Raw genomic sequence first — 18536 nt, forward strand, 5'->3', positions numbered from 1 at the left:
ACCAAATCCATCTAGCAGGACCCAAGTTGAGTTCACAGGGATGTGGGGACTGGAGTGTGACAGAGCGAATAGGAAGAGAAAGAATATCAAACCCGGGTAAGTCTTATCTTTAGTGGATTTTGGGTGCGATGGAGTTTCCATGAGGAGGCTGGAGCCTGATCTTGCTCTGCGTCGTGATGGGCCGCTTTGGCATGGGAGGCGTGCACCCACGCTGTGATACCGTCGACCTTGAGCGCCGTCGGGGTTGTTAGCAACACAGTATAGGGTCCTTTCCAGCGGGGTTCTAAGTTCTTGGTTTGATGTCGGCGGACCCAAACTGTGTCTCCGATCTGGAACGGATGCGGCACCACCGGTCGGTTCAGCTGTTCCTGGTATGCAGCAGCGATGGGTTTCCAGACTTCTTTCTGGACAATCTGTAGTGCCTGCAAATGAGCTTTTAGAGAGGGGCTGTCAGCAAAGGAGGCTACACAGGGATCAAAGAAGTTAACGACCGGTGGTGGGGCTCCATACCGGATCTCGAAAGGAGTGAGTCCATGGGGGCCCGGGGTGTTCCGGGCCCGGTATAGGGCCAATGGGAGGAGGACCACCCAGTCTCTAGAGCCAGTTGCCAGCGTTAATTTGGATAAGGTCTCTTTGATAGTTCTATTCATTCGTTCTACCTGCTCTGAGCTCTGGGGATGGTATGCACAATATAATTTCCAATTGATCCCCAACAGTTTGGCCACTAACTGACTTACCTGGGAGACGAAGGCAGGGCCATTGTCAGAACCCAACGCCTGGGGCATGCCATACCTGGGGAAGATTTCTTCCAGAAGCTTTTTGGTGACTACTTTAGCAGTTTCATGTTTGGTGGGGTAGGCTTCTACCCATCCCTAGAAGGTGTCCACAAATACCAGTAAGAACCGATATCCATAGAGTCCAGGTTTTACCTCTGTGAAGTCAATCTCCCAGTGGGCGCCGGGGCGATGTCCCGGATCCTGGTCCCCGGGCCTACCCTATGGCGTCCTGCATTCACTTGGGCGCATGCTGTGCACTCTTCAGCCACTTGCTGTAGAATTTTATCCCTCCCCAGCAGATAGTGGGAGCTTTCTTCCCTTTCTAGGAGGGTTTTCATTTTTCTGGAGCTAAGGTGAGTCAGTTTGTGGAGGTATTTAATCAGGTTACGAGTCTGTTGCAGGGGCCACATAGGTTTTTCTTTGAAAGTCCAGAGTCTTAGCGCGGGATTGTAAGTGGCCCCCATTTCTTTTAGGAGGTCCTGATCTTCCTCACTATAGTGGAAGGGGGATTCCTGAATGGAGGGGACCTCTGCCTCGGCTGGTTTTATAGCCAGGAGCTGGGAGGTACCTGGGCTTCGCATCGCCGCTTCTCGGGCAGTTACGTCCGCCAAGCAGTTGCCCCTGGCTTCTCGGCTGTCTCCCTTTTGGTGGCCGGGGCAATGGATGATGCTCAGTTTTGAGGGTAAAAACAATGCTTTAAGCAGGGCCAATATTTCAGCTTTATTTTTGATTTGTTTTCCTTCCGAGGTTAGCAACCCTCTTCTCCGATATATCTCCCCATGGATGTGAGCAGTGGCAAAGGCATAGCGGCTGTCGGTATAAACGTTGAGCTTCTTACCTCCCGCCATCCGGAGGGCCTGAGTTAGGGCGATGAGTTCAGCCCGCTGCACTGAAGTGCCAGGTGGTAGGGCCTTAGCCCAAATTACCTCAGTCTCGGTGGTGACCACGGCCCCTGCTCTCCGTTCTCCGTTATCCAGAAAGCTGCTCCCGTTGGTGTACCAGGTGAAGTCGGCGTCAGGGAGGGGCTGGTCGGTCAGGTCGGGCCGGGTGCCATGTACCTCTGCGAGTATCTGGAGACAGTCATGAGTTTCTGGACCCTCCGGTAGGGGAAGCAGTGATGCCGGATTGAGAGCTACTATAGGGCCAAAGTATACTCGATCAGTGTCCAGCAGTAGAGCCTGGTAGTGGGTCATGCGGGCATTGGAAAGCCATCGGCCCGGAGGTTGTTTGACCAGGGCTTCCACTGCATGAGGAGCCAAAATTGTTATTGGCTGTCCCATAGTCAGCTTGCCAGAGTCTTTAGTCAAGAGGGCAATTGCTGCCACCATCCTCAGGCAGGGTGGCCATCCCGAGGCCACCGGGTCAAGTTTCTTGGACAGGTAGGCTATCAGATGCCTCCATGGTCCCAGTTTTTGGGTCAGGACTCCTTTAGCATATCCCTGTTTTTCATCTACAAACAATTCAAAGGGCTTGTTTAAGTCCGGAAGCCCCATCGCAGGGGAGGTTAGCAGGGCCTCTTTAATGGCTGCATAGGCTCTCTGCTGCTCATCTCCCCAAGTAAAGAGAGTCCCTTGCTTGGTGAGTGGGTAAAGTGGCGCAGCCATTTCCGCAAACCCTGGAATCCAGAGGCGGCAGAACCCCGCCGTACCCAGGAACTCTCTTAGCTGTCTCGGGCTTTTGGGCACCGGAATCTTTAGGATTGTCTGTTTCCGTGCCTCTGTCAACCATCTCTGTCCATCTCTGATTTGGTAGCCCAGGTATGTAACCTGCCTCTGGCATAATTGGGCCTTTTTGGCTGAGGCCCGGTATCCGAGAGTTCCTAAGGTCCTCAAAAGGGCCTTGGTTCCTTCCTGACATTTTTCCTCAGTTTTCGCAGCCAGGAGGAGGTCATCAACATATTGGAGCAAGATTAAGGCAGGGTAGTGAACCCTAAAGTCAGCCAGGTCCTGGTGCCAACGCCTCATCAAATAAGGTGGGGCTGTTTTTGAACCCCTGTGGGAGTCTGGTCCAAGTGAGCTGACCCGACATTCCCAATTCTGGGTCCTTCCACTCGAAGGCAAAGATGGGCTGACTCCGAGGGTGGAGCCTCAAGCAGAAGAACGCATCCTTAAGGTCTAATACCGTATACCAGGTGTACGTCGGAGGAAGCCCAGTCAACAAATTGTACGGGTTAGGAACTGTAGGGTGTATATCCTCCACCCTTTTATTGACTTCTCTCAAGTCCTGCACTGGGCAGTAGTCTCCCGTCCCTGGCTTTTTGACCGGAAGGAGAGGCGTATTCCAGGGGGATTGACAAGGTACCAGGATGCCCTGGTTTAAAAGTCTCCGAATGTGGGGCCTAATTCCTTGGTAAGCTTCATGCGACATCGGGTATTGCTTAATGGAAATAGGAGTTGCCGATGCCTTTAAAGTAATTACCAGGGGCGGTTGGTGGGTTTCGAGACCCACTCCCCCTGTTTCCGCCCAGGCTAAAGGGAATTTTTCTAACCAGACAGTCATTTCTTGCGGCCGAGGCCTTTCAGGCTCGTGAAGCTGGTATTCGTCCTCCAGATTTATGGTTAACACATGTAAAGGCTGTCCCTGTGGCCCAGTAATGTGGGCCTTAGTCCCATCAAAGTGGATTTGTGCCCTGAGTTTTATTAATAGATCTCTCCCCAACAGAGGATAAGGGCAATCAGGAACACATAAAAAGGAGTGAGTCACCTTACCGGTGGCGAGTTGTACTCTTCTTTCAGTTGTCCATCGGTACCTTTTCCCTCCGGTGGCTCCTTGAACCCAGGCCGATTTGTCAGTCAGGGGTCCCGATGAGGTGGTGAGCACCGAATGCTGGGCTCCGGTGTCCACCAGGAAGGTGACGGATTGCCCCCCCCCACATTAAGGGTTATCCTGGGTTCAGGGGGGTGCTCCTGACCCTGACTTCCCTAATCCTCCAGGTTTAGCAGGGTGGCCTGGGGCTTAGGCTTCCGTGGCCCTTTTGGTCTCTTTGGGCAGTCTCGGATCCAGTGCCCTTTTTCCTTGCAGTAGGTGCATTGATCTTTGTCTACCCGAGGACCCCTGTGGTCTCCCAGGCCCTGTCTATCCTGTCTCTGTCCTGTCACTACAGTGGCCAGCAATTTGCTAAATTCCCTATTCCTCTTGCGGTCTCTAATGTTCTCTCTCTCTTCTGCCTCTTTTCTCAACCTTTCGTCTCTCTCTTCTTGAGTCTCTCTCTTGTTGAAAATCTGCTCCACCTCTTTCAACAAATCCTGGATTGTACTTTCCCTTAAGTTCTCAAGCCTTTCTAAAATATTTTTTGATATCCGGGGCAGACTGCCAGATGAAGGACATGGCCACATTGGTAGCCTGGTTAGGGTCCTCCGGATCATAGGGGGTGTACACACGATAGGCTTCCTTTAGTCGTTCTAGGAAGGCGGAGGGAGATTCCTCTGACCCTTGGGTCACTAACTTAACCTGGGCCAAATTAGTGGGGCGCTTTGCTGCCCCATGGAGACCCGCTATCAGCAACTGGCGATAGAGACGTAAGTGATTCCTACCGTCCTCTGTGGCGAAGTTCCAATCAGGTCGTTCCAAGGGGAAGGCCTTGTTGATCTCGTTTGGCAACTGAGTAGGCTGCCCGTTATCCCCCAGAACGTTTTTACGGGCTTCCAAAATGACCCGTTGCTTCTCCTCGGTGGTCAGGAGGGCCTGTAACAGCTGCTGACAATCGTCCCAGGTGGGCTGGTGGGTTACTAAAATGGACTCGATTAAAGCAGTAAGTCTAGAAGGGTCCCTAGAGAAAGGGGGGCTATTGTTTTTCCAGTTATATAGATCTGAAGCGGAAAAAGGCCAGTATTGGAGCTGGCCGTCGGGTCCCGCTCGTAATGGGAGAGCCTGAGATGTGGAATCTGGAGGGGCCTCTCGGCGCTCTCTCAATCGCCCCGCCATCAGGGAAGGAGCCGGTTCCTCCTGGGGTCCAGCTATGGCGGCTTCTCCCAGCTCTTGGTCCCTATAGGGAGGAGGTTCTTCAGTCAGCAGGTCCAACAAGGGGCCATCGTCTGCTGGCAGTACCGGGGGCGTCGGTGTCTTTTTGCCCCCTGGATCACGTCCTTGGGTCTGCTTTGTTATAGCTGGGTAGAGGGCAGACTTAGAGGGTGTGGGGACCAGCGGAGGAGGTAGGGCAGGGGCAGAGGGAACAGCAAGGGGGCTGGGGGTGACAAACGGCTTGACCCATGAGGGTGGTTCCCGAGCCAGGGCTTCCCAAGTAACAATGTAGGGTACCTGGTCCGGGTGGCCGTGTGGCCCTAAATCCATGACTTTCGCCTTAACCTGGAAAATAATATCTAGGTTAAAGGTGCCATCTCGTGGCCAGCCGACGTTAAATGTCGGCCATTCTGAGGAGCAGAAGGTGTCCCATTTTCCTTTCTGGATCTCTACAGAGTGACTACGAACGATGTTCCGGGTGTCCTTCCAGTGCTGTAGAGTGAGGCTTAAGGGGGTGGTTAGAGAATGTCCCATGGTTTCAAAGAGACTAACACCAAACACAAACCCGACAAACAATAGACAGACAGTGACACAAACGCAGCGCGCGACACGATTCTGGCGCCAAACCGAAAGCAAAACTTCAGATGGAGACTGTGAAGAGGGTCCGGATCCCCCGTCTCCCAAAAGAGACACTTAGTCCTCGGACAGGGGCGAAGCCCCAAAAAGTCCGGGTTGGGTCGTGTCTCCAAACAGACGGGCCCCCAAAATCGGGCCCCCAGACACTCCTGGGATATCTCCCAAGAGTTGCGGAAAAGAAGTCCGAGCTCATCAGCTCCTTCTAGTTTCCGCCTAATACAGAGCGACTCAGCTGAATCGTACAAATCTCAAGAGATAGAACAGGCAACAAACACATGACGGAATGAAGACAAGAGACACTCTGCTGGCCAGCTTACCTCCCGATGATGGGTCGGTGGTCCCTGGGCGGGGGTCTCAAATCTCGGTGGGACCTCCAAATGAAAGACTCCCGCTAGAGCCTCTCTAGACGGGGAGACCCCGCTTCCCAAGGAACAGTGAGACCAGCCTTCGGATGCAAGCCGCAGAGGTTTATTTCGATACACGGGTACCCGGGGCGACAAAGCCTTTCGGAAGACTTGCGCGCCTCTCGGTTGGGTGACGGGGCATCTGTGCCGAGCAGCCCAACAATCTTACAGTAGAACATTTCGTGGCACAGAAAATACCCAACATTCCTTAGGTCAATAGATAGCTTGCTCAATGTTAGGTATGTTAGTCAGCCAATCACTGGCTCCTGGTCGTCCCTGGGCATAACATTTTGGGGCTCACCAAGACTCCTTCGGACCCCTGGCATGTGGAGCTGAGCACCTCCCGGTAAGTGAGCACTCTGTCTGTGTCTGTGTGGGTGTTCCTCTAGTTTCTGCTTCAGGCCTTGAGGCAAAATCTGTAACCTGCATGGCCGGGAACGGTTAGAGCAGATGCACGGGGCAACCGTGGGCCACAGCGGACCTGGAGGATATTCCAGACCCCTTCCCAGGGGACGGATGCTTCCCTATCTGTAAAGGGTGATAGAGCACCCAGTTGCCTGTGATCTTTGGATCTTTGGATAAGGACAAGGCGGGTAACTGCCACAGTGCCGCTTCGGTGCTGTCCTACTTTTGGTTTTTCCACCACAGGAGTGGTGGGATCTGTTGTTTGGCTCTGTGTGTGTCTTTCTTTTTGAGTGTCTTGTCTGTCACTGCCTGTTTTCCGGGACTGACTGACAACAAGGGACAGACTCCTTCTAACCCCCTAGACTTAGTTCTTGCCCATTTCAGGGATGCTGGAGCCATGCTCCATAGGCTCTGGTGATGGTGGTGAGGAGGTGCCAAGGGATGGGTACAGTTTGTGGAGCCCCAGGCTTGGCACCTCTGTCACTGCTTTCTGGTCTCTGGTTTGGCAGAGCTTAGCTGCTGCTTTGGCCTCTGATCTGATGGAGCTCAACAGATACGTTGCTCCACTCTCTGGTCTGGCAGAATGACAAGCACCATTTCAAACTCTGTAGTTGAGTAGAACCTGATTTCATGGCAGGTCACCCCTAATGGAACAGGGCGGAAGGCCCTTTTTTCTTCCTTCTTCCTTCTTCTTCCTTCTTCCTCCTCCTCCTTCTTCTTCTTTCTCCTCCTCCTCTTCTTCTTCCGTTCTCTTTGTGTTATACTGGTACATTCTTTTCTTGTTAATTCTTCTGTGTTTTTCTTTGCTTGTGATGGTCTCTTTAGGCTGGCGACCAAACAGCTAAGCTCTGTGGTGACATTGCCTGCCCCATGCTCCCAGCCCTACAAGCTGGGACACCTCTGGTTGCCAGTGGGAGCACGCCTTTCCACCTGGATTACTGGGAAGGCTAGGTTGGGGAAGATGGCAGGGGGAGGGGTGGTGTCATCGTTACCCACGGTGTGGAGCCATGCCCACCTCGGGTTGCTGCCCCTGGGCAGCAGTGCTAGCTGAAATCCTGGGGAACAGGGAGCTTGTGTTGTTACAAAGAGCGCAGCTTGTGCAAGCCTGGCCTCCAGGAGGAAAAGTGCTGAGCTTCCACCATAATGGTGCCCAATTCTCTTCTAGGGGTCAGCATGAGAAGGCAGAGGCGAGGAGGCATGCCAAAGGGCGACTCCATCATGAGGCACCCTGGGGAACACTGCTAGCAAGTCCCAAACCCCTCCGTAGATTCAACAGATAACAAAATGCTGGAAATTGCCGCTGAATGAAGTAAGGAAAGTTTTGTCTGTTTTGTTTCAAATGTATGTACGGCCATCCATTTCTGACTAATCTTAAATGGTTAATATGCTCTGTATGCCTTGGTTATAGATTAACAGTTATTGGATGTGTTTAAAGTTTAAATTCAGGGGGATCCAAGATGGCGGTGATCAGTGTGCACTGTATCTGAGGAGCAGGAGATCCGAAGTGGTGAGTGGAGGGGTGGTTGAAGCCAGAACATTGATATTGAGGCTTGCTGGGCTAGAGGGAACAACCTGTGAGCAGGGACAGTCTGGATCCAGGCACAGGCCTCCCAGCTCTGTGACTGAGACAGTAGAGGCAGCCCCAAGCATGGGAGTCCTGCCCGGCTTCTGATCTCCTACACTTTCATTTGCCCTGGCTTGCCCAAATCTGAAAGCAGAAAACCTAGAAAACTTGGGGGGTGGCAGGGAGTCAGAACCCCTGTGGTTTCCAATCAGGCCTGCAAGGGAGTGAGTGCATGCAGAACCCCAGATCCAGGGTCCCTCTATGCTAGCAGCCAGACATCAGATCCCTCCCACCCACACCCCCACTGTGGGTAACACAGGGATCAGTATGTTCTCAACACTGAAGCCCCTGTCCTGTGGGTCTCCCAGTGGAGTCCAGGCAAACAGTTCCTGGAGCCAAAATGTTGCAACTCAGACAGATCTGAAAACCTGGAGGACAGTAGAACAGGCCTGTGGGCCACTGAGGAATTCAGGGCACACTGTGCCCACAAAACATGCCAGCACCTCCACCTGAACTTAGGCTCCACCCTTCCAGGTGTCTACATGCACTAAAGTTTAAATTCAAATTCTTATTTAGAACATACATATGTGTACATGTGTGTCTGTACTATCTATAGAAATGCTGATGTTTTTAAATAGCAACCATGTGGCCTGCCATGCCATGTGACTCTGCCATCTTGAAATTGCCACACGGTGTGGTGTAGGGAAAAACAAAATTACAGAACCTCTTAGTTGTAATAAGTTATAGTTATCATCCTGTATATCTTTTTCGACTAAGAAGACAAATCTCATTTTAAATTTGTATTGGTTTTAGAGATTAAATTGTTTACACTGGTAAAATTTGGTTTTTGACTTTTAAAATTATGGTTATGTTTTGTGACTTCACCCCTAAGAAGGGTACTTTATTTTGATATTGCAAAAACAGATTTCTTTTAAAAATGTGTTTAAGGCCATGAAACTTTTTAAAGTTTATCAGGTATTTTATAATAATGTCTTTATGGATTATATATATATATATGTATATATATAATTCAGGGTTGTGTTTTTGTGGCATTCTGTATGTATGATTCAGACCTGTGCCTGGCTGCCAGTTCCTGAATGAATGGATTAATGCTGTTTCTTCCTGGCTGATCGGTTTGGTGTGGCCAAAGTAGTTCAAGACAGTTTTAAAAATTGTTCTATACTGTTCTGTTAGGTAGTTGGTTCTAAATGTCTTTGATTACAGTGTTAAAACTTGGTTTTGGGAAACTGTAAATGTTCCACAGTGCTATACCACGTGGGAGGCAGCAACATCACCAGCAACACCTAATGGGTATGTTATAAATTGCCTGCCACAGCCTGTAACAAAACGTGACTGGCCGCCATGTTGGTTCAGGGAGAAAGAGGGTGGAGCCATGGTTTCACCACCATCTTTGTTGAGGGCTGTCAAATGTGTTCAGTTCCCTGTTTAGTGCTAAGTGCAACTTCTGTCCTTTAAGTTTTTTTGCTGTACAGTCTTAATAATACAAGGTGGCAGGATCAGCAAGGTTTGCCAGCCCTCTACGAACTGTACAATTAAAAGTTTGGATTTTAGTTCAGAAATATATTTAAAGTTATGCTAATGACTGCAGTTGGTTACAAGATTCAGATTTACCTAGTCTCTTGCTTATTTTTCCAAGGTTAAGCCTAGAATGGGCAACTACAAAGTTTGCCTATGTAGATCTACTTGAAATAGATACGGTCCTAAAACACTTAACTACACATTCTATTTTACAGAATGCAGTTTAGAGCAAATAACTAAACATAGGCAAAAAGTAAGCCATATGCTGGCCCTCAAGGTTGTCAGAGATCTATGGAATATGGCATTTTAGCATGTGTAAGCTTATTATGACAGACAAAAAGTCCCCAAATCCTGGTAGCTCCCCAAGGTCTCCAAGAAGATTTGGGCACAATGACAGATGACTTCAACTCTGGATTGTGGTATGCTAAGCACTGGGCAAGACTGCCCCAGCTGGCTTACTGCTAGGACCCAGCCTAAACTGGACAAAACTATGAACACCTGGAGAGTCATTGTTTCACATTGCTGAAGGCAAGGTGAGGCTGTTCTCTCATGTTGTTCTTTTACCACACAATCTCTAATCTTCTAGGCCTAATAGCTGCTCTGCCTCTGCTCATGATGCCTTGAAACCACAGGAGCCAGGGACAAATGCCTAGGTGGTGGACTGACTAGTACTCTCTGTCATTTTGATTGGTACATAGATTAATTTAGGTTATAATTTATCCTTCTCAGGTCTCTAATCACATTGATGGCTAAGCTAATCTAATGGTAACTTTGCAGCTAAAGAGCAGACAATTAGATTCACTATTAGTTCACTGGTCAATTCATTAGCTAGTTAGAACCACTAGGTACCAGGTCTCTTATTTAGAAAGGCAAACAGGCTTGCCTTGCTCCAATGTTAACTGCCTGTGTCTTACGGTGAATAATGGATAGAAAGATGTAAAGTTTATGTAAGGCCTAAAGATAGGAATTTTTTTTAAAAAATTGAGGCTCCAGGAAGATGTTTCAAGGTTGGCAAATGAAAGTTATGAAAAAAAGCTTCTCTAAGAAGGTGTTTCAAAGTTGGTAAATGCAAGAAAGATTGGAAGGTCTAAGTAGGTATTTTAAGGTTGGTAAATACAAGTTGTAAAGTGTTTGTGACTCTAAAAAGGTATTTTAAAGTGTGTGAATGCAAGTTGTAATGGCATAAGAAAGTAATTTAAGGCGTATTTAAAATGGGACAGATCTCAGATTTCTCTCCCTCATCTATGCTATTGTTGTACTTATGTTGTTATAAGATTTCAAAAGTTCACGGTTATAACATTGATAAATAGAGTTCTGATAAGCTGATGGAGCACTGACTGCTTATTATCCAGTCACAAGCTTGAGATTTTGATTTCCTTTTGGTTGTCTGCTGGAGATAGACTTAAAGGTACTTCTCCTCATGTTAAAAACATCTGTCTAATGTGTATATCTCTGACCAAAAAGCTTTTACTAGGTCTTAAAGGCATAAGTCTATTCCTGCTGTCTTGCAGATACCTGTTACCTGCTTTTTCTAAAGTATGGATCTCAATATGGTAGTGATAGTAATATACTTCCTTTTGTAAACTAAAATTCATTTGAGTTTCATGATATCAAAAAAGTCATAAGACCTGGGTCTGCCATAGCTCAAATGGAATCCAGATTAGTTTTTTCCTTGGTCTTGGGATTCCTTATTTTCTCCATTTACTAGACAAATTTTAACTTTTGTCTTTAGTCTAAATTTGTCTCAGCAGATTTTCACCTGGCTGACAGACTCCATTCAGGGATCAGCTATGGATTGTGAGCTGAGATTTGGAATTGCTGAAGCTAATGTAAACCAGTCTAGCTGATGTCATGGCCTCCTGTCTCTTCAACTGGATCTCTAATTAGATGGTGCCCCATTGCCTAGCTTTTGACTAGCCTTTCAGCCTTTCTGGGTTCCCAATATCTCCATCCCAATGTCAGCCTGAAGAGGTCACAGAAGAAGAGAAATTCATCCACCTTTATCCTACTTAATAGGCTGAAATACTAAGTCAAAAGGGGCTCCCTGACATTAGCTATTTCCTTGGGGACCAGCTTTGCTGGAAATGGAAGTGGTATTGCAGCACTGGCTGTACAAGGCCAGAATTATAACAGCTTAGAGGCAGATGTTGATAAAGATATTCAGTGCCTTGAACTCAGTCACCCATTTAGAAAAGAATGTTGATTCCCTGGTAGAAGTAGTGCTGCAAAACAGAAGGAGCTTGGATCTGTTGTTTCTACAGTCAGGTGGGCTATGTGCAGCCCTTAGAGAGGAATGTTGCTTTTATGTAAATCACTCGGGGGTGATTAGGGAATCCTTAGCAAGAGTAAAAAAAAAAAAGCCTGGAGAGACAGTGGAAAGAGAGGATTCTGGAGGATGGTTTGAATCTTGATATATGGGAGCCATTTTGGCCGTCGTGGGATAGCTTGGTTCAGCTTTTGCTGCTTAAGTTTCGTTTTTGAAGAAGGGCTAGCATTTACAAGAAATCAGCTGCTGCTCTCCTGACACTGTATGCTATCGTTGCCCTGGTAACACCAATGTCAGTGTGGTTTTGCTTCCTTCTGTTAACACTTATATTGTGCTCTCTGTTCAGTAAACTTTGGCACCTTGATCAGAGAACTTGACCTGGTGTCCTCCTTGTCCTGCCTTTCTTTCCACCAGCCCTCACTCAGGAGGTATTCAAGTGTCGCAGCGACACTGATATAGTAGTTCTCCTTGGCTTACTACCCTTGTATCCACCCTGTTGGGACCCCTACTCATCATGATTTTGCTTTTTACCTCTGGGCCTTGCATTTTAAACCACTTGGTAGCTTTTATGAAGGAACACTTGGGAGCAATATGGTTAATGTTAATGGTACTCAGATCCCATTATGGAAAACTACCTGGCCATTTTATATCTCCTGTCTTGGTGATAGAGGATGGATTCCTACGGGAAGCCCAAGAAGGATATATGGCTCTGAGGATGAAGTTAAAGCTCCAGAGGAGACCCCAGGTAGTTAAAGATGCTAAGAGTATGGAGGCTGCAGGCGATGAGTGGAACCAGCCAGAGGAGAGGCGCCGTGTGAACTGCAAATGGCAAGACCATAGGTGTTGGACTACCCAAGGCCTTTGGGGTTTGCATCAGGACACCACGTGTTCTCATGCCTGGTACCAAGCTGAAGATTGATGCATTCCTTGCTGGACTTCAGTCTTGCTTTATCCAATCCTCCCTTGTTCTTCTCCCACGCCTTCCTTCTGGGTATGCTCACACTACACTGTATCGTTTTGACTAGATAGAAAAAGTGTTTCTAACTGACCTTTAATTTGATTGGTCAAGTGCTTGGGGACTTTACAAAGTTACTGTTTCTGGTTTTGAGTTATTGTATCTGGTTTCCCTGGACTGTAGACTCATATTCCAAGAACTATAAACTCAAGCCTGTTCAGTCTGAAGCCAATTTTGAAGCCTGTCATGGAGTGAGAATGGCTTTATTAGAAATCATTCTCCTCAGTGTATGATAGAAATAAAAGCTGTTTTATCTTTCTACTGTTTCCACTCTGGTCTTTTTAAGTTCATTTGTGGTTTTGTTCCATTTTCCTAAACTTGTGCTTTACATCTTTGTAACTTATAGCTTTGTATCTTTAATATATTTTATGACTTTTTTTCTTCTGCTGCTTCTAACACATGATTTCAATCTTCCCTTTCATTCCCACCCCGAGTTATTCCATCACATTTTATCTCATCCTAGCATTCTTGAAAAGTATCTTCTTTGTACCCTAGCATCTATTCTTTGAGCTCTTTTGGCAAAGAACTCATGTGGTTTTCTTTTTCTTCTCTCCTATTTAATTTAAGAAAAGTATTTGTTCTGTATTTTCTTATTCTTGGTAACATTTTTCTCATGGGGTTTTTGTTTTTGTTTTGTTTAGCTGTTTGATTGGATATATATATTTGAGATAGGCACTCACTGTGTTACCTAGAAGGTGCTATGAAGACCAGAATGGCCTCAGGCTCATAGAGATCCTCCTGTCTCTGCCTCCCACAAGCTGTGACTAAAGGCATGCCCCACGATGCCATTTTTCTCTGGTTCTCTTACTGGCTTCTTTGTCCCTGGTGTTCATCTTTTTCATGGAAGCCAATTTTGCTTGGCCAGCCCCTTGCTAAAGAACACTGCGGGGCATCAGACTTCCGTCTGGGTGTGCTGGGCCCACTAGCAGGCAGGGTCTACATCTGTCACTTGGAAACACCCCTCCCTGCACATTCCTACTCTTAGCACTCCTTTGTCTCAGCAATCAAGAGCTGTACATGGCACTCAGTGAACCCAAGACAATGAATTCTTCTTGGGTTTTGTACTTGTTTCTCTGTAGGTCATCTTCCCCCTTAACATTTCTCCTCTATTCCATCATTAAACAAATTCTTTCTCATGAGACAATGTGCTACTACTATTTGAGTTTGAACTTTCTAACACACCTATTCTTGGAGAGGTCTGTGTGCTGATAGGGTGTTCAGAAGCAACTTCAATTATATTCCAAACTATTCGCTGAGTAGTAACCAAATTCCAGGAGCCATTTTAAGCTTTTGAACTCCGTCAACCTCCCTTTATCCACAGAGAATGCATTCCAAGCCCCACCCCCAGGAGATGACTGAAAACAGATGTAGAGCCAAACAGTGTAGAGCACTATTTACTTACACAAACCTTACATAGACCTATTTGCATAGCTGTGGCAAAGTTTAATTTGTGAATTGGATATAGAGAAAAATTAGAAATGATGGCTAATAATAAAAAGAACAATTATGACATATACATACTAAGAAGAGTACGATCTCTCCCTCCCTCCCTATGTCTTACTGCCCTGTAACACTTCTCATGATATTGTGAATGGTTACATGTGATAAAGAGACATTCAAGGCAGATAGTCACCACGGTGTTGGCTTCTCCTGACCTCCTCACTCAGCCATGAAGATTGCAGGGTCCCCTGGTCACTGAGGTGACTACTCAGTGTCTGATTGGTAGTGGCATATATTATACAGAATTGCTGGGCCAAGGGGAAATTCTCACTTTGGGAACAACGGACCAGGATGGTATGAGAGTCCATCAATGCTCCTCAGAAAGCGATCTTGACTTACACATTGTTCATTTTTGGAATCTTCTAATTACTTTTTGGTTGTTTTTGTTTTGAGACAGGGTTTCTCTGTGTAGTCCTGGCTATCCTGAAACTCACTATGTAGACCAGGCTGGCCTTGAACTCGGAAATATGCTTGCCCCTGCCTCACCAGTGTTGGGATTAAAGACTCGCACCATCATCTGGACATTTACTATTTTTTAACCACTGCCAACCACAGACAGCTGAGTCCACAGCAATCAGAACTGTGGGTAAGGCTCGCTCCACATCACTGAATCAAAATAAGCATCAATAGCTGCCACCCATGTGTAACTCACACTATTGGGGCCTGAGAAAAGGGTAGATAACAATAAGCTATAAATACCATAGATTATAGACTGTAATCAAAACTGACAAATACCTATGGGGAGAAATGTAGAAAGAGGGATCCGGAATGTTAGGAGATCAAACAGGCTACAACTGAAAACAGAATGTTTTTGATTCCACAATACTTTGTAGTGACATCTCATAGATGGTGGTTTGAGATTCCCCCCCCCCCTTCCTTTTTTTCTGCTTGCTTTCTGTGGCTTCAGAGAGAATGGGGTTGGTTTTTCTTGGTTCTGCTGTACTTGACTGTCTTCCACACCTTGTTTTGTGTTAAAGAGCTCATTTTGTGAATCCTGGCAGCTTGTAGTGTAACATTCCTTCGTGGTTCTCTTCTTGGGTCTCATTCTGTATGCACGAATGATGATGGGAAAATCTTTCAAGCCCAACCAGTTTTCCCCATCCTCACTCAAATAAGAATCCAAAACCCACATTCTCTGGCTAGTTCTGCTGTGCATTAGTCAGTTTATAACAAATGGTCTCGGTTTTCCCAGGAAATGTCGCTCCATTCTTGCATAACCTGAATTGAGTTGGTAGGGGCAGCATTTACGAAAAGATAACCTCCTTGCCCTTAGCAGGAAATCTAACAACAGAGGATATGGCTGTGTGTAGGTACATAAGATGCACTCCTGTCCCTCCCGATAAAAGCCACTGTCAGTATCAACCAGAAAGTGGAGGAAGTCTTTCTGACAGGAAGCCAGAACGGGGAATGAGATGACCAAGGTAGCATGCAGCAGGGACTCTGCTTTCCATTGTTCAAGTCCAGGTGTCAAAGAAGAGGCTCTTTAGTGGGAGAATTTGGGTGGCATGTAGTACCATGGGCGAAGTGCCCAGCCCTCTGACTCTTTTATTTCTAGTGGTTTAGTTGCAAAGTGCTGTGATGGTTAAAGATGACTGGTCTGAAAAACTGAAACTGATCCAGCAAGAGAAACAGAATTAAAGGTAAAAACATAGAGGGCTGGAGAAATGGCTCAGCAATTAAGAGCACTTGCTGCTGCTCAAAAGGACCTGAGTTTGATTCCCACCATTCATGTCCGTCAACTCACAGCTGCCTGTGATTCCAGCCTCAAAAGGTCCAGCACCCTCTTCTGGCCTCCACAAGTACCCACACTCATGTGGCGTATATTCAGATACATACACATATGGATGAGGGGCCTTCCTATACGTGAATGGATGTTTAAAGGAATTTGGGACAGCAGTGAATCAGCTAGAGTCCTGATTGGTTTCTGGCTCTAGAAAACTTAGCAAAGAATGGTTCAGTCAAATAAGTAATTTATCTCACAAGACAAGACCTCTAAAGTTGGACATGGTGGCACACGCCTGTGATTATATCATATAGGTAGAGGAAGGGGGATCAGAAGTTCAAAGTCAGCCTCAGCTACCTAGAGAATTCAAGGCTAGCGTGGGCTACAGAAGACACTAGCTTGAAAATGTTCGCAAAGATGCACTGTGCGTGACAGGAGGCCAAAGCAGGGAGATTTACACCACTGTGACGATTCATCTCCGCTGTCAGGTTGACGGGATTTGGAATCACTGAGGAGACACACCTAAAGAGTCTGTTCTCGGACTGACTTGAAAAGAGAAAATGAGAACGTGGGCTGAGCACCAGATTCATCTTCCTCTTTTCCCTGATATGGTTGGCTATGTCCTCTCGAACCACAACACAAAACAAAGCCATAATTTGTCACAGCTAGGACAAGACTAAGGCAACCACCAGGCACCTAAACTCCATGCTCTATAAAGCCTCCTGCACTCTCCAGTCACCTGAACCCAGCCTGGGAGGAAAGACTGAGAGGCTGAACTACAGCTTGAACACATGCTCCCTTACTTCCCACCGGCACTTAGACATTTTCTCTCGCCATAGTAGCATCTGGGGAATCAGGCTGAGCTGGAGTGATGAAAACACAGACGGTGCAGCAGATCAGAGGCTCTGAGTCCAGGAGACAGGGAGAAAGAACTGCTCTGCCCAGATCACAGCGTGGTGAGCCAAATAAACATGTTATGTGTTTCATCTGTAAGTCCAGTGCTTCTACAGTGAGAATGGCAAATGGAGGCAAAAGAATGCCCAGACGCTCACAGACCAGCCAGCCTTGCGTGAGCAACAGAAAACAAGGTGGAAGGCAAGGACTGACACCCAGGGTTGCCTGCTCCTGACTTCCACAAGTGCACCATGGCACACAAGAGCCTGCACTCCCAAACATGAATACACTCAAGTACACAGAGAGAGAGACACAGAGACAGAGCTGGCGGGGGGTGGGGCAGATAGGACTATGCACCTAAAAAGAGAGAGTGTGTGTGTGTGTGTTTGTTTTTTCTGAGGTAGTGTTTCTTTGTGTACCAGCCTTGGCTGTCCTGGTTGGCCTAGAACTCACAGAGATCCACCTGCCTGTGCCTCCTGAGTGCTGAGTGATCCCATACCCAAGTATTTTTCTTTTTAAGATAGTAGGGATGGGACATTTTGTTACACAGCAATAAGTAAAATAAGTAACTAAAACATGGCTACACTCAGAATGGCCACTGTGTTAGACACTTTTCTGGGGCCTGTGACAGAACACTTAGCTAAAGTGAATGAAGGAAGGATGGGTACCTTTGGCTCAAGGTTTAATACAGCCAATCACAGCAAGGAAGGATGGCATGGAGCAGGAACAGGAGGAGGTTGGTCACATTGTATCTGCAGTCAGGAAGCAGAGGACAGGAAGTGAGAACAGGCCACAAAAACTAGTAAATTCCCCCAGAAAGAGAATTGTGTTTTTTTTTTTTTTCTTTATTCTTCGTGGATATATCCTATGAATGGGATATTCTGGAAGAATTCTTAGCACATGTGTGTGCTCAGTACATACTGGTGAAAGGAACAAATGACTTTTACCTCTTACAGGCATTCTTGTAAGTTTTTCTCTAAGCCCTGTCCGGTTTCCTCATCTCTGCCCTCCACTCCTCCTCCTCCTTGGTTTTTTGAGGCAGAGTTTCACTTCTGGCTGAGCTTAAAACTCACTCTGTAGACCAGGGTCACCTCAAACTCATAGAGATCTGCCTGCTTCTGCCTCTCAAATACTAGGAATATAGTCATGAGCCACCATACCCTGCTACCTATCCATGTCTGGGAATCAAAACAAGCTTTGTTTTTAGAGAACCAGGAGATTAAAATACCACCAAACATTCTGACGCCACTTCCTAATTTTTCCTGAAGTGGTCAAGAGAGAAAGACCTAAGGCAGTCTGGAATTTTCTTTTCCTAACCTAAGGAATTCTGACACTGATACTATGCTCTGATGAATGAAACAGATCCTTGGGAGTTAAGACACATGGTGAAGAACGCTGACCATGCCCAAAGACTGAAATTGACCTGAGCCAACATGAAATGTCTCTTGTTGCCCTCAACCAAGCAAAATGGCACCAGCTCACTAAGTGCTTCTGGGAACTTTCTGCGTTAACTGTGGTGCCTAAGACATGAATGCGCACCTTAACGCACAGGTACCAGGTGAATACGCAATGAGTACACAACCCCAGGAGGAGACTAGAGAATGTCTGGCAAAAACCGCCCTGCTGCTAAGGTTGGAGTCTGGCAATAGCAGGAAGCTCTGAGCGTGGTGCGAAATGACAGACTCCCTTTGTCAGTTAGGCTTCCTCTTCTCTCCCTGGAGGATCCTGAACCCTCCACCCTCTACCTGAGGAATGTCACATAGACCTTAAGGAAATTACAAGCCCTACTCCCTCCACCTCACCCCCAACACACACACACACACACACACACACACACACACACACACACACACA

At 47.0% G+C, this 18536-nt stretch overlaps 1 protein-coding gene and 1 long non-coding RNA gene across 3 annotated transcripts in view; one reads left to right on the forward strand and one right to left on the reverse strand.

Annotated features, from left to right (window-relative positions):
- Positions 1-4028: 4028 nt before the first annotated feature.
- On the reverse strand, positions 4029-7353 carry LOC129693154 (uncharacterized). 2 transcript variants are annotated; one of them, XM_055629839.1, is made up of 2 exons: positions 5690-7353; positions 4029-5081 (listed from the first exon to the last, which is right to left on the reverse strand). In XM_055629839.1, the coding sequence occupies exon 2, from the start codon at positions 5064-5066 to the stop codon at positions 4047-4049; it is 1020 nt and encodes a 339-aa protein (XP_055485814.1). In that variant the 5' UTR covers positions 5067-5081; positions 5690-7353; the 3' UTR covers positions 4029-4046. The 2 variants fall into 2 exon arrangements, with proteins under 2 accessions (XP_055485814.1, XP_055485813.1); XM_055629838.1 differs by having other exon boundaries at positions 4029-7353.
- A 7091-nt stretch (positions 7354-14444) lies between these two features.
- LOC129693157 (uncharacterized) overlaps positions 14445-18536 on the forward strand; it is a 5526-nt gene continuing 1434 nt past the window's right edge. The window contains exons 1-2 of the long non-coding RNA XR_008722824.1: positions 14445-16744; positions 18045-18240. This is a non-coding gene — a long non-coding RNA (uncharacterized LOC129693157). The remainder of the gene's footprint in view (positions 16745-18044; positions 18241-18536) is intronic.

This window comes from Psammomys obesus, unplaced genomic scaffold (assembly GCF_907164565.1).
Source record: "Psammomys obesus unplaced genomic scaffold, mPsaObe1.curated_primary_1811, whole genome shotgun sequence".
NCBI classification, from domain to species: domain Eukaryota; kingdom Metazoa; phylum Chordata; class Mammalia; order Rodentia; family Muridae; genus Psammomys; species Psammomys obesus.

Coding starts and splice junctions, on each gene's coding strand:
- LOC129693154 (XM_055629838.1), bottom strand. CDS start 5,270: ATGGGACATTCTCTAACCACCCCCTTAAGCCTCACTCTACAGCACTGG.